Source organism: Saccostrea cucullata, unplaced genomic scaffold, assembly GCF_032062105.1.
Source record: "Saccostrea cucullata isolate Sc308-1 unplaced genomic scaffold, CSIRO_AGI_Scuc_v1 ctg3004, whole genome shotgun sequence".
Taxonomy (NCBI): domain Eukaryota; kingdom Metazoa; phylum Mollusca; class Bivalvia; order Ostreida; family Ostreidae; genus Saccostrea; species Saccostrea cuccullata.
The window spans coordinates 3,613-20,182 of record NW_026933467.1 but is presented as its reverse complement, the minus strand read 5'-3'; the positions used below and the strand labels follow the sequence as shown (position 1 = coordinate 20,182).

Below are 16,570 nucleotides of genomic sequence, written 5' to 3'. Positions count from 1 at the left end.
AGACTTTTAGAATCGGCCGATATTGAGGAAAATAGGTATTCAGGTGGACCGGTTTTGAGATATTTCACTGTAAGTATTTAGAAAAATTTAAAGCTTATCTTTATTTTTGGGTGCCATAATAACCTTAAATGATAAAAGGCAACAACAGAACAAGATTTTATTTCCCAGCTTGCGAAGCTTGTCATTGTTGTTTCAAATGACCTTAATACAGTTGCACATTGCAACAAGAAACTTGAAGTTCTAAAGATTATAGGGTACAACCCATGCACCCTTTGAACAAAGAATATATCACCAACAGAGAATTTATTTTAAAAGAATGAAAATTTCTTGCCAAAAACTTAATAGCCCTTACAGCTGTGAATTTAAAAACGGTATGACTGCCTCTAATATTTTTCAAGTGCCAAACTGTATCAACGAAACAGAAAAGCAACGACATTTGGATTAGATAACAAATTGGTCGATTCCTAACACTATTCGCTCGAAGAATGTTTGCTGAATGTTTGTTGAAGACTCAAAACAGAGACGGAAATTATTTTATTTTTCTCAACATTTTCTTGAAGGCCGCTGAGTCTGACAATTTAAACTTGGGAATATTCCCAGACTTATATATGGTTTATGATGACAGGCACAGGTGTGAAAAAAACTGTAAAAATTGTAACCCTTTATTGGTTGACATGTTTTATATTCCTTTACTGTAGAATTTATCATTAACCTAAATAAGAAACTCTTGATGTACCCTCAACTCGACATTTAGATGTATCGAAGATGTATTTCCTATTATCAAAAACAAAAACTAAATTGTACGCTAAAGGAAATTACCTTGCAGTCGTCAACTTTTTCTATTTATGTAGTAGGTCTTGCTTTCATGTGCAAAAGGTGGTTACATCTTACAGCTGATTCGATACTCAAGAATACGTTCCAATGCTGAATCAGTGATGGAGGAAATCATCGGTGCCAAGGTAGCCCAGTTAAAATATATGAAGGATCTCCTTACATCATTAAAACCAAATGTCATCTTTGCTCATTCGGTTTACGACCGCTACTGGGGAACCGGGTTAGACGCGGAGAAAACCCTGTGCACAAACCCAGATGCCTGGCCTGGTAAAAATGGGATGGGCAAAATCATTCAGAGAATTGCAGATAAATGCAGACACAGACCACGGGCGGCGTCCCAACCAAGGCCCCAGCGCAAGGCCAAGCAGCAAGGAATTGACAGTTACTTAGGGTAATATGTTTACTGTAAAATTTAGAAACTCTCTATTTCTTTTTTTTCCCACTTTGTAAAGCAATATTTTTCCTTTTGTCACAATGTCTACCTTAAAATGTCTGTCGTTAAACTGTAGGGGGTTGAATGATTATAACAAAAGATGTATTTTGTATGAGTGGTTAAAAAACGTAGACTGCAACCTAGCATTTTTGCAAGAAACTCATTTTGTATCAGAAAAGGAGAAGCAGTACAATGCAAGATGGCTAGGGTCTTCTTATCATTGTTTTTCTAATTCCCCCCACAGTAGGGGCGTTACAATATTGTTTTAAAAAAGAATTCTCATTTAAGTTTATAAATCAACACAGATCTAATGACGGTCGCATCATATTGTTAAATATTGAACACGATAACAAAAATATAACCCTTATTAATATATATGCACCAAACACTGAAAATTTAAGATCTGATTTTTTCAAAAAGGTTTCTAAATGGATATCGCAATATAGTTTAGAAAACATAATGTTCAAGGTTTTAAAATATGTAATACGCAAAAGGAAACAAAATGCATACAGCATGCGGATGATAGTAGTTTTCCAGTCAAAGATGAAGAATCTCTTAAACATGTAATTAAAATCATTGAAGATTTCGGGTCGATTTCCGGTACAAAGTTGAACTTATCAAAAACAGAATGTATTCTATTGGGAGATCTTAAACAAGACATGGAAGGGGAGACATCTCTACATGGTGTCAGAATTAAATCTAAAACAATAAAATGCCTCGGCATATACATTGGGCATGACGAAGCAGAAAGAAATGAGAAAAACTGGCTATGCAAATTAAGAGAAATCGAAAAAATACTTGACTCTTGGGGCAGCAGAAAATTAACTATTTTTGGAAAATGTCAGATTATAAATTCTCTATTAATTTCAAAAATATTAAACACTGCCAGAGCAATCTTTCATCAAAAGTCTAAACAAAATAGTATTCTCCTTCATTTGGGGTAACCGTGAAAGAATAAAACGCAAAACCTTAATAAGAAGCATAAACGAAGGCGGAATCGGTATCACTGACTTTGAGTCTAAAGTCAAAGCTATTAAAGCCTCATGGATTACAAAGATTACGAAAGATAAAAGCAGTCTCCTCTCTCTCGTAAATGCTATTTTATACAAAAATAATTTAGACTTTGCTATTTTAACAAATCCAAGTGTAACAAATACAATGATCTCATATTAAACTCCCTTCCTGAGTTTTATAAAGAGGTTGTCTTGGCTTTTAATGAATGTAAGGATAATACTTTTAAAAATCTTGCAAATCAGAATATTTGGCTTAATAAAAACATTTGCTTTAAAGGTAAACCACTATTCTTTCCGAATTGGACCAAAGGGGATCTTTTGAAAGTAAAAGACCTCTTTAATGATAATGGTTTCAAAACTGTAAATGAAATTAAAGAAAAATTAGCATCCACTAATAATTTCCTTTGCGAATATCTAATGGTAAAGACCGCCTTAAAGAAACACTATTCACGCATAAACATGCAAACTATAAACTTCATAAACACAAACGCTAATCAACAATTCTATTTTGACGGAAAATTTGAAGATATTTCTAATAAAAAATCTTGTTTTTTCTACAACATTTTAATAAAAAAGAAATCGCACAAGCCAATCATGGAAAATATCTGGTGTAGAGAATTCCAAATAGATAAGAGTCATTTCGATACTATATATGAAAATAAAGTTCGCTAATTATTTGATAAATCTGTATCAAAATTTAGTTATAAGCTACTACATAATCTATTGACTACAAATCTATCCGTTAGTAAGTGGGATAAAAACAACAGTGGCAACTGTGATTTCTGTGATACACAAGAAAATATCAAACATTTGATCTTCGAATGTGACTTGATAAAGCCAATCTGGAGTTATTAGTTTCTCAACTAATAAAGACAGATATAACATGGAAAATGATTGTTATAGGCTTTATTATTTTCAACAACAAATAACACTCTTATTTTAGATAATACATTGTCATTCTTGGCGTGCAAGATTTACAAATATAAAATGAAATGTAGAATTGTTAAAGACCAGGTTACATATGAAGGAGTGCGTCGCTTTTTAAAAAGCGCGCTGATGCAATTGTATTTTACTATTAAAAAGACAAAATGTATAAATTCAGATTTTAAAAGTCTTGAACTGTTGTCACAAAACTTATAATAATATGTATATTAATTGCATCAATTTTATATGTACTAGAGGGTGAGCTGGCCCTCTGCATGTACATCCATGTGGCGGGACAAATTGGACTGTGAAGATGAACTGCAAAAGGAAGTCCTGCCGCATGATATTACTGTCAACTATTCTGTTTGTAAAATTTATGTATATTCTACTATAACCATATATTGGTTTTATTAACATGATGTCACATATTTTTGAAGCAGCTAATTATCGTCTATTGATTTGTATAATCATGATGTTACCAACTATATTTATAATAGAGCTACTTTTTACTATATTATATAAGTTAATGCTTGATAAATTTACTTAATAAAATTACTCTTGATTTACCTATTATACATGTATTAATTTTGTTACCGATCTAGGGAGCCCCTGGCACCCCAGGTGAGGCATATGATGAGGACCTCTGCGGAGGAGATGCCTCAAATATCAAACTATGTATGTATTTGAAATAAAATCTTTCACCCTTTAAAAAAAAAAAGAATATGTTCCAAATAGGAACATGTTTTTAACCAAGGCAGGTTATTTACAGATAAGATGATGTTATATTGATTTCAATAAACCTGTTCAAAGTCTAAATTCTATAGTCGTCATTATGACTATGTGAAAAAAATGTAAACGATCATTGGGGTCACAAGAATATGCATACTTCTCTTAAGCGATTGATCGCACTTTAGGAATTTGAGAGGTCGATATTTTATGTCCTCTTCACAAATTTTTATTTTTTATCATTTTTTCTCGTATGTCAAATTTTCCCTGTCAATCAAGACAAAAAAGTGAGAGAGAGAGAGAGAAATCCCATCACTGTTAAGGGTACTTAAAAGAAATCAGCAGAATAAACAAGAGAGCATATAGGAACATATTCAAATTAAAGCAATATGAGCTGCATATTTAAGAATTTTATTTTGCTGGTAAGATGTGTTATTATGATAAATGCGTGCGTAATTTAAACCCTTATGAACAATACAACCAAAATAAAATTTTCAAATTTTTCAGAAGAAATATTTCTGAACGATAAAATATACAGTATTATATAAGAAATCATTATTGTACAGGACGACAATAATGCAATTTTGCTTCAATCAAAGCTTATAAAAAGTTCTTCCATCGCGAATAAACCGGTCACGGTAGCCTAGTGGTAGAGCGTTCGCTTCGTGATCGGGAGGCCCGGGTTCGATTCTCGATCGCGGCGCCGCGTCATACCTTAGACGTATATAAAGGTAGTGACTGTTCCTTCGCCAAGCGCTCGGCACTAGAAGTGAAAGCCACGGGTCTTTCGGATATGACCTTAAAAACGTAGGTCCCGTGTCACGGTAGGCGTTGGCACGATAAAGAACCCTCACTGCTCAACGGCCCTGAGTGCCGAGTATAGGTCTAAATTTGAAGCCCTTCACCGGCATCGGTGACGTCTCCATATGAGTGAAAAATTCTCAAGAGGGACGTTAAACAATATACAATCAATCAATCAATCCATCGCGAATATGAATAACAGAAGTTTATAAATGTTTTATTTTTCTATCATTGAAATACTAAGTTACAAATTTGCAACAAAATTTTCCGACATCAAACATGCAGCTCATATTGCTTTAATATTTATTATTGTAAACCTGTTAAATTATATAATCTCAAAAATTGAAATAACTTAATGTTTCGAATTCCGCACTGAATTTGATTTAGTTACTTGTTTGATAGTCACATGATGAATGCATATGTGTACGATCCTGATATCATAGAAAATTCATTTTTTGCAAGAGCATTGTCTAGTACAATTGTAAAATCTCAGTGATATATTGTTTACATCTCTATGATTTAAAAAAGCTTGTTTATTATACCCAGTAATACGATATGCTTTGGAATCAGCAGTCCGAAATGTAACACTCGTACAAAAATGTGGCAGTTATACAAACAATATGTCTATTTAAACTTTGCAATATCATGCTTTGGGAATAAGCAAAGAGAAAGTACGAAAAATAATTTCAACAATGATAAAGAAAAAACACCCATGTATAAACGATATAAGACAGATTGGTATATGGAGCTTGTGACAGCTGCCATTTAAAAAATGTAAGACCCTCTAGAAGAAGAAAGTAGCCCAGAATATCAAAGACAGTACAAAAAAAATATAATGAAAGCATATATTATAGTACAAATTGGACACAAAATATCATCAGTTTTATTTCAGTATTTTCTTTTTTTATCTTTTAATTTACATTGATGCTATATATTTATACATAGATAATTTGTACTTTAAAAAAGTAGAAAAATGCATGTGTAAATTTCAATGATAATGAAATCTGAATTCGTTTGAACACCACTTGCTTCTCATTTCGGAATTATGACTCTATACAGTTAAAGCCTATTACCTAGCCCAGAAAAAGAGATGAACGTTCTTCTAGATCAATCGCGCTCTATTCAATTTTTTTCTGAAGCATAAGAATAAGATGGACTTTGCTAAAGAAAAAAAAATGATGTCAAGCTAAATTTGACTATATTGACGACTTTTCTTTTCTCTTCAAAATTAACACTCGTCAAAATTCACTTCATATATATAGCGTCACAACAAACATTCACCATTGTACAATATTACCGCTAAAGTTTCTCGGCTTTCCCCTATTAAAACTAAATCAAAGTAACTGTTAATTTCCTTTGTAATTAGTTATGAAAACGGCAAAGAACGTTGAAACATAGCATCAAAAATTTCTGAAAAGTACTATCCCTATACATTTTACACAGTATAATCTAATGCTGACTCATTAAATCCTTTTTCTAATACTTGACATTGATTTTTTTAAGAATTGCTCTCATTGTATAATTTCCTTTGATAAGGTTTTACTTTCTTTTTTTATTATTACTTAACTCTGCTTTCACAGGATAGCAACTTTGAAGCGTCTATGACTTTCCTTGACGCGATTAAAAGTTTTTGTCCAGATTTTTACAGTTAAACTGATTATTCTCATCCGATATCCGATTTTTGCATCTTTTAAATCTGGATAGGTTTTGAATTAATTGTGATATTTAAAATAAATAAAATAAAAAAAATTAGTTTGTTGTTGAAATATTCCTACTAACTTTGGATAACATATGACGTCAAACAAAAAAAAAAAAAGATATGACAGTTTTCCAAGAAGTTTTCGAACAACTTTCATATTGTTCCAAATGAAAGAAATTAAAAAACAATGTTAAATTATGACTTTTAGACGAAAAGTCGTATTGTGAATTCGTTTTTTTTTTATAAACAATAAACAATTGTTTTTAATCCAGTACTTTGAATGAACCTTTACAAGACTTTGGATGCTTGTAAAATTTAATATAATATGATCTGACAAAGTAAAAGATCAAGGGTACTAAAAAAAAGTCAAATGGTGTATTGAAAACGAGAGATAATAATAATTTTACTGTGCAAGTGTGATTTTTTTTAATTTATCGAAATATGCCATGGAACACGTGATGCTTTACCTCTGTTTGAGGGACGTTAAAGGTTCTTTAGTTGGTGTTTATTTAATCAAGTTTTTAAGCATCAAAATATTTGAAAATAAAGTATGCTAAAAATGTACGTTATATCAATGATATTTTAAGAATTAGAAATACAGCTTTTGTATGATAGTAAGAGAGACATGAATATCCCATTGCCCTTGAAAAATCAATACTAATAAATCAATCAACGATATGAACAACCTAACGATATTTCTCTCCCTGACTTTTTGGTTTATGGAGTGTTTTCCACATCTGTACCAGGCTGGAGAGGTTCTGCTGTCAGGATATGAGGAGACAGAATGTTACATCAAGTTCTGGAACTCCCATGGCCACCCATCTCCCTACAGAACCCTGAGTGAGGCTCATGACTGTTTGACCCTGATTGACCTCTGTAAACTGTCTGACATCCATAGAGAGGCTGCTGACCTCATTATGAAGTATAAAGTCCAGTTACATCTAAAAAGGAGGAGTGACGTTGTTTCATTAATAAGGAGTGCAGGGACTGAAGTGAAAGCAGGAATAGCACATGGTATGAATATTGATTTCCTTTAACAAAAAATTCTCTTTTGTAAGATGGAAATTCTGTTGTTGCTGTAAGCAAAGTTTCTCAAGTGACATTGCTTTCTGTTTTATCTATCAGACTTTAATTTCAATCTGACTCAGGAATTTTATTTTCCATTTACATAACCTATTGCAATATTTGAATTTATCAACTTTCAGGCAAGACAGAGACCATTTCAAAGGTTAGACAACTCCTGCAGCAATATAACCTAACATGAGAGGAAATAACTCCTGTGGGAAATGCAATGGACACAGACCAATCGGAATACAACAATCTATCATCACACTGTAGCCAATCGACATCTGTGAAGCATGTTGACCTTTGGCTTTTACATGATCACATGTTTGTTCTCTCTGAGCTGAAGCTAGACAATGGAAAGTTGACATCATTAGAATGCACTTCTTAATTAGAGATAGGGGCATTAGTTAACTATGGAAGCCAGTTTTCAGCTGTGTCACCATTAGTTTTAACAAAACTAAAAGAAACGTCTGAAGACCAAAGTCAGGTAATCAAGTGTTTTACAGATCTGTTTACTCTTACGATTTTGCCGTATTTTGTATGGATTTTTAGTCTAAAATACGTCTCACGTTTTGCTGTTATGAAAATACGGAAATTCTTTAGGAATTTAGCGGTGAGTTTTCGTAATAATCTGTCTTTGTTTACGCTTTTGAATTGCTAAAAAAAGAACAAGATTTCAAACACTTAAGTGATATCGGGTTACCAAAACACTGTGGTATTATATAATGACAAAGATCATGTTGTTAAAAAGTTTTTGTTAATAATTAGAAAAGCGGTTTTCTTTCATAAAATATGTAAAAATTAATGGAAAGTTCAATCTTTACTGGTAAATGCCAAATCTCACGGAGAAATCAAATCGAAAATACTGAGAGACCACGGTATGGGAAAACAGATTTTTTTTATAATGAATCTGGGGCCGTCTTAAATGTGTAAATGATGTGTGAATTTATGTTAAATACACAGGAAAAGTAAAAATCTAACATAATACTGTATGTGTACTTTAAAAAGCGGGGTTAATATTTTAGTGGCTTTGATACAGACAACAATGCGCTAATTTATGAATAACACTAACAAATCATTTACATATGTAGCGCTGATTTATGATGATGCCAACAATTTCATATCCAGTGATTACGCTAAATGTTTAATAGTTACGCCAAATTATGTACACACACAGTACCTTAAGGCCTTAGAGAACTTGCTATTAGACAATGAAAATGCAATCATTATGATATGCAAATTTCACGTTTATTTACAGGAAGATGTCCGTAACACATTTTGTGAGATACTCTGTGATCTGTACCAACAACTGTGGACCAACACGTCAGCAACAGGATTAAACTGGTGGTAAAACTGGTCTCCATCTCCTCAGAGCACGGCATCAAGTATTAATAGGACCAAAGAAAATTTGGTAAGATCGGATGTAATCAGATACTAAAATTAACTTCATTGATAACTATGACCCTGTTTTATTAACTAAAGCTACTTTTAATACATGTACATGACATTGTTTAATATTTGACAGCTGTTAAGCAACATTGAATTTTCAAACGCTCATGATTATTGACAATTTGTATTCTAAGCAAACCAGAACAAACCTGCCAATTTTATAAAAGTAATGAAGAAAACAAAAAATATGACATGTGTATTGAATAATTTAAATTATAATGATTATTTGGGGAAACACGCAATAATACATGTGTATATTACAAATTATGGAATTTCAAATATTATTGATAACAATCAAATGCTGGAGTTACAGTCAGTATGATGCAATATATATTCGGACAAGATGGTGGTGTATTTACATTTTTGTCACGTAAGTAACAAAAATTGATGTAGATAAAAAGGTTTAAAAATATCCATGGTATTTTGTGTAGTTATTTTTAACCTTGAGGGTCATGTGACATTTGATATGTCACATGATATTACCGGTATTAATACCCCCCGCAAACGAAGTTTGGGGGGGTATATAGGAATCACCTTGTCCGTCATTCCGTCAAGCTCTCCGTCCGTCTGTCCGTCTGTCTGTGCATTCGTGTCCGGTCCATATCTTTCTTACAGAGGGACATTAGAATCTACTACTCCACACTTAGATTGCTCATGACCTAAGGGTGTGTCATTACCTTGAGCCAAGGTCATTCGGGGAAGTTCAAGGTCACTGTAAGAAAAATTTCATAATTCGTGTCCGGTCCATATCTTTCTTATGGGTAAACATGGTAGGTTCTCATTTCACACAAAGATTGCCCATGACCCAAGGGTGTGTCATGACCTTGACCCAAGGTCATTTGGGAAAGTTCAAGGTCACTGGAAGAAAATTTTCATAAATCATGTTTGATACATATCTTTTATAGATAAACTTGGTAGGTTCTCATTTCACACTAAGATTGCCCATGACCCAAGGGTGTGTCATGACCTTGACCCAAGGTCATTTGGGAAAGTTCAAGGTCACTGGAAGAAAAATTTCATAATTGGGGTCCGGTCCATATCTTTCTAATGGATAAACTTGGGTGGTTCTAATTTCATACAAAGATTGCCCATGACCCAAGGGAGTGTCATGACCTTGACCCGAGGTCATTTTGGGAAGTTCAAGGTCACTGGTAGAAAAATTTCATAATTCGTGTCCGGTCCATATCTTTCTTATGGATCAACTTGGTAGGTTTTTATTTCACACAAAGATTTCCCATGACCCAAGGGTGTGTCATGACCTTGACCCAAGGTCACTGGAAGAAAAATTTCATAATTCGTGTCCAGTCCATATCTTTCTTATGGATAAACTTGGTAGGTTCTCATTTCACTGAAAGATTGCCCATGACCCAAGGGTGTGTTATGACCTTGACCCAAGGTTATTTGGGGAAGTTCAAGGTCACTGGAATAAAACTTTCATAATTTGTTTTTGATACATATCTTTATTATGGAAAAACTTACTTCTGAAAAACCCAGCGGGGGGTATTTTGTCCCGTTTGGACAGTTCTAGTTTCATCTGCTTTGTTTACAAAATCCGACAGCAGAAAGTAATATGGGTTGAAAAGGAAAAGAACTCAGTAGTGAGGTGAAAGAAGTCGCCAATAAATTATTAAATGAGGGAAAAACTGTCAGGTATGAGGAAGATGTTCTTGGGTGTATCCCACTCTACCATTGGATCACTAAAAAAACGTTTTGAAGAGAGAGCTTCAATAGAAAACATCCCGCGAAGTGGACGATAGCCTACTGTGACAGATCGTGACTATAGATACTTAGTAAGGTTCACCGTTGGTACAAATTAACAGGAGGGTTAGTTTAACAGACATTACCAATAAATTCAATGAAAACAGGAATATTTCAGTATCTAAACGTACCTTGCAGCTGCAATTACACAAACATGGATTTACACGACATGTATCGAAGAAGAAACTTGTGATAGGGGAGGTAATTCGAAGAAAAAGATTGTCATGGTGCCGGGAAAAACGAAAGTTAACTGTGGAAGGATTTTGGAAGAAAGTTATTTCTCAAACGAATCAAAAAATGTTATTTGACATGATTCAAGGGTGTATGTTTGGTGCAAGAGGGGTGAAGGGTGGAGGCCTGATTTGGTGTCTCAGCCCTGTAGGAAACCATGCTTTGAGATCATGATCTGGGGTTGTATTACTTGGCATGGAATTGGTACCATCACGGCAGTAAATGGAAATTTTAACGCTGAAAAATACCAGGATATTCTTGATAACAATCTGTGGCCAGTTATAGCTCGCCATCTTCCCTTTGGAGCCTATATATTCCAGGATGACAATGCCCCAGTACATCGTGGGAGGACTACCCAGGAATTTATGCACAGAAATAGAATAACTGGAATGAGCTGGCCTGCACAAAGTTCCGATATCAACATCATTGAGAATGTATGGTAACTTATAAAAAGAAAGTTACAGGCACGAGTTTGGAGGATTGCAAGTAAGGATGATCTTTTCCGCGAAATCCAGTGTACTTGGAGGGAGATCAGCCCAGACTTCGTTAAATGCCTCTACTATGGGGCGCCGTTTTGGTATTTACTGCCAAAAAGTGATATCACCTATTCAAATAGGTGATATCACTTATTCGAATAGGTGATGTCACCTATTCGAATTAATGATATCACCTATTCATTTTCAATAGGTGATATCACCTATTCGAAAAGGTGATATCACTTATTCGAATAGGTGATATCACCTATTCGAATAGGTGATATCACCTATTGGAAATGAATAGGTGATATCACCTATTCGAATAGGTGATATCACCTATTCGTGCTGAATAGGTGATATCACCTATTCGAATAAGTGATATCACCTATTCGAATAGGTGATATCACCTATTCAATTTGAATTGGTGATATCACCTATTCGAATAGGTGATATCACCGATTGGAATTTCTTAAAACATTAAATAGTGAATGCTCCCTATAATATAATTATAGATTACCACTGGAATCAAGAATTAATTCGGACTACCCAGTTTTTATGCTTTTTTCCGAGTTTTTCCATTTTTTTCCTAAAGTTTACTTGATAGATAAGTGAAAAAAATAAATTTGTGAGCAAAACAAACTACAATTTCTATTAGGGTTGATAAAAATTAAATGCAAAGTCTCCTAGAATGATGAGTTATAAAACGAAAGTGAAAGTAAATAAAATTTAGGCACCAAGGGAGCTGTTGTTATTTCATAAATAATTTGAATAGGTGATATCACCTATTCGAATAGGTGATATCACCTATTCGTGCTGAATAGGTGATATCACCTATTCGAATAAGTGATATCACCTATTCAGATTTTGAATAGATGATATCACCTATTCAATTTGAATAGGTGATATCACTTATTCGAATAGGTGATATCACCTATTCAATTTGAATAGGTGATATCACTCATTTGAATAGGTGATATCATCTATTCAAAAACTGAATAGGTGATATCACCTATTCGAATAGGTGATATCACTTATTCGAATAGGTGATATCACCTTTTCGAACAGGTGATATCATCTATTCAAAAACTGAATAGGTGATATCACCTATTCGAATAGGTGATATCACCAATTGAATAGGTGATATCACCTATTCGAATAGGTGATATCACTTTTTGACAGTAAATACCAAAACGGCTCCCCATACTCTACCGATCTATTACCCGGAGATTAATGAATGTAATTCATCTAAAAGGGCATCTCACAAATTACTAGATAAGTTTCATTATTTATTTCATGTTTTTTTACTGGATATCTATACTCGAAAATTGGCCTGGTTTTGTGACGAATGTAAACATGCCGCCTTCTTTTCCGAATATATATTGCATCATACTGTAGGTGAACTTACTTGTGTGACTTATTAACCTCTGTTGTTATTTATATCATTCTCCATTAAGTTAACACTTATGTCTGACTAGGAGAGGTTGTTTGTTACACAAACTGATTAAGCATCAACGTAATAGTAACAGTAATTAAAATATTATTAATTTGTTTTCTGCAAATACTTGTACACAAGGATAGTAGAACTGTCCAATCCCCCAACCCAGAGATTGTGTTGATCATCAATACAGAGACCACTGGGAAATGAAGGACATCGATCTGATGTGAGGAGGAGAGTCAGGAACTGTCCATTAATGTCCAGCAGATGGACACTAGACCCAAATAATGAATAATAGCTATTACACACCAAAATGTGTCCCAGAACATTTGTACAGATGCCATATGGATGGAATCCAGACTGAGACTCCTGACCAGCGTAAGAGAACCGGTACTCTCCTGATGCAGTCACCACCACAACCTGACCGGCGTTCCAGTTTGATGTACAGATGTCACCATTGATGTTCTCAGTGATGTAGAGTATACTTTGATAGAGAATGTGCCCTTTATCATCCCACTGTATGTCCTGTAACTTCCTTCCTTTTCTGTTGTATCTGGTTATTTTATATTCTCTCTTTCTCTTCATCCCGACCAATATGTGTTCATTGATAGGAGAGGAGTAGATGGCTCCAGGCTGCCAGATCCCTGTCTCAATAAGTTTGTTGATGGACATGTCACTGGTTACTTTATATACTGCGTTTTTACTGCTATTATTGTAAAGTAGTTCTCCCTCTGTGGTGACTGTGTGGTAACCCTGGATAGACAACATTCTGTTCGATATTTCCTGTAGAACATTTCCTTCCATATCATACTGAAAGAGATTTCCGAAGTCACCACTGGTCCACAGTTTGTTTGGAGGTAAGAAAGACAAATGACTCAGAGACAATTTTTTGCCCTTGATAGTTTTTTCACTTACTTTTGTGACAGAGGAAAGCTCAAACGTTTCAGATAAATCTATTTCAATTTTACCAAATTGTTTTGCTATTTCCTCTTCATTTAGTGTACCTAGTGCAAAGGTTGGCAGTTTGGGTTCAGATTTGCTAGGCATTTTAAGGGTAGACAATGAAAAGTCTAATTGGAACTTTATGAGTTTAGTGTTTTTTATTGAAGGCATTTTACTCTCATAGTCTGCAGTTATTTTTTCCATGTACTTTATGTAACCCTCTGTTTCTTTCTGTTGTTCCTCCAAATCATTTAGTACAGAGTTCTCAATATCATCCAGTTTTTTATTATTATCAGCTAGTACACTGTCAACAGCCATCTTGAGTTCATCTGCCCTCTTGGTCATGGAATCTCTTACCTTGGCAATTTCTTTCATGGCATTATTTCTCATTGATTCAACTTTATCTTTAGCTTTAGGAATGACTGTTTTCCAGATCTCAGTTATTTCCTTCTGACATTGCTGTAAAATGTCATTGTAAATTGTTTCAAGATCACATTTATCATGATCACTGTGGTCTTGGTCAAAGCGTTTAGAACAAAGAGGATCCTGGCAAACTTTACAGTAAACATCTATATCTTGCGTTGGGTGGATCCTGCATTTCTCTGATGGAAGTTTTCTCTTTCTCTCATGATAGAGGACAATGTCATGTTCTTTGTTCTGCTCTAGATGGCTCTGTTTGCATTGATCACAGAATCTTTGGTGACAGGTATTGCAATAAAACTCAGAGAAGTTCCTACAGGATTCTGTGTCACACTCAATATAATGCTGGGCTGTATCTGGTACTTCATTCATTATTAATGATCAAACTCTACAAAATATTTATTATCAGAGTTTAGGTAATTAAAACAGTACTCTAGTCTTATATAAGTGGGTATAGCTTACAACATATTCAACAGGAATTTAAGTATTACCTTTTATGTGATCTGGTAGATAAATCTCTTTCGCAATATCTCACATTTGGGATTTATGTCAGCCATTTGTAATGTATGACATGTATCCAGGTAGAGTGTTATTTACTTTCCTGCTTCAAACAAAAACATATTGTTATTATGAATAGCTGAGGTGAGCCGAATGACAAAAGCATTTAAATCTCCATGCAGTCTTTGTATCAGAGCAGAAATTGAATAATAAGAGAATGAAAGGGCCATACTAGCACAAAGTAACTGTTATTTAAATATAAGAACAGCAAAAAGTGAAAATTTATAAATTATGTTAAGCGATACTGGTTATTTTAAAAGGTTTATATTTTAATGCGTTGGTTTATTTATAATATATTGACCTTGATCATGCTAATGTACTCTTCTTAAACTAGGGTCCTGGAATTCCTGCATTTTAGTATAAATTCACTCAAAGGACAATCTAGCAAAAATTTAAAACTTTAATAAACTTAACTTGATCAAGATCAAGAACAGGACAAACTGTACAGTAACAAGTCATTTGATAGAGAATGTGGTACAACTGTATGATTCTTAAGAAGGGCACTGCAAATCAGAGCATCCTCTTGCAAAGAACATATATATAAATCTAAGAGCATTCGACATCGATCCCATTGCAAATAAAGTCACTTTCTTTGAGAGAACAGGTCTCCCATGTGGTGCAGTGGTTAGAGGGTCTGCTCTAGAGTGGTGAAATAAGGAGATAATCCTTATGTCATTGATTTGAATCCCACTGTGGGATGTGGAAACTGGTCCTTCAGATGAGACCATATAAACAAGATGTTTGTGATGTGAAAAACTATGCACCCGGTGGCAACAAAGTTAAAAAAAAAACATATTTTAGCATAAAGGTCACAGTCAAGGTCACAAGGTCATTGATCTTGGTGGGTGCCATTTGAAAGAACTTGATTAGTGAAGTATGTATGGAGTCTCTATCTTGCATTGTTCAAAAGTTATGTTGAAGGTTCAAAAACACTATTTTAGCATACTTTAAACTAGCATACTTTTATTCGCGTGCGAGAAATTATCGCGAAGTTCGCGAGAGCCTTGTCATCGCGAATATTTCTCGCCGCTAACCAGCCCTTAAAGTCACTGTTTCAATTGAGAAAAGATCGTAGAAGGCTTGGTCGCGAAAATTAATCGTCGCGAACTAGTTTACCCCCAGTTAATCGCGAAATAAAGTCGTCGCTAATAAAAGTTTGTTTACAGTATATGACACAGTAGAGGTCACAAGGTCATTGACCTTGGTGTCAAATGGAAGGGCCTATTTAGTGGAGTATGCATGCCGAATATTAAGTCTCTATCTTTCTTAGCTCGAAAGTTATTTTGAGGGTTAAAGTTTGCCGACAAAAAAGCTATATTTAGTGTATAGGTCACAGTCAAGGTCACAACGTCATAGACTATAGTGTCATTTAAAAAAGCTTATTCAGTGGTGTATGCATACCAAACATGAAGTCTCAACTATCCATGGTTCAAAAGTTATGGCAAAGGTTAAAGTTTGTAGACAAACAGACAGACAGAACAAAAATAATATTCGTTTCAGATCTTTCGATATGGGCACATAAAAAAATCCCATGTAACAGTAGGTGAATACAGTATGGGACCAAAAAGACCCCTTTACTGCTCAATGGCCCTAATAGCTGCAGAACTGAAGTTCTCTGTTTGAGTTCTCTACCTGAAGTGAGAGACCAAAAAATTGGTGGTGTAAATGAAAAGTTTTTACAATGTATGTATCTGTAGCTCTCTGCTTTATCTTTCCAAATTTTCTCAGGCAGAGAGCTATGTTTCTGCAGCTATGGCCCTTAGTGCCAAGTAAAGGAGAAAATTTGCATCTCTCCACCAGCAAGGA

The 16,570-nt window shown here is 34.3% G+C and overlaps 1 protein-coding gene across 1 annotated transcript; it reads right to left on the bottom strand.

Moving 5' to 3' along the window:
- Positions 1–12,949: 12,949 nt before the first annotated feature.
- LOC134238431 (uncharacterized) lies at positions 12,950–14,578 on the bottom strand. The gene has a single exon (XM_062720563.1). It carries the CDS (start codon positions 14,576–14,578, stop codon positions 12,950–12,952), a length of 1,629 nt encoding a protein of 542 aa, XP_062576547.1.
- Between the last annotated feature and the right edge of the window lie 1,992 nt (positions 14,579–16,570).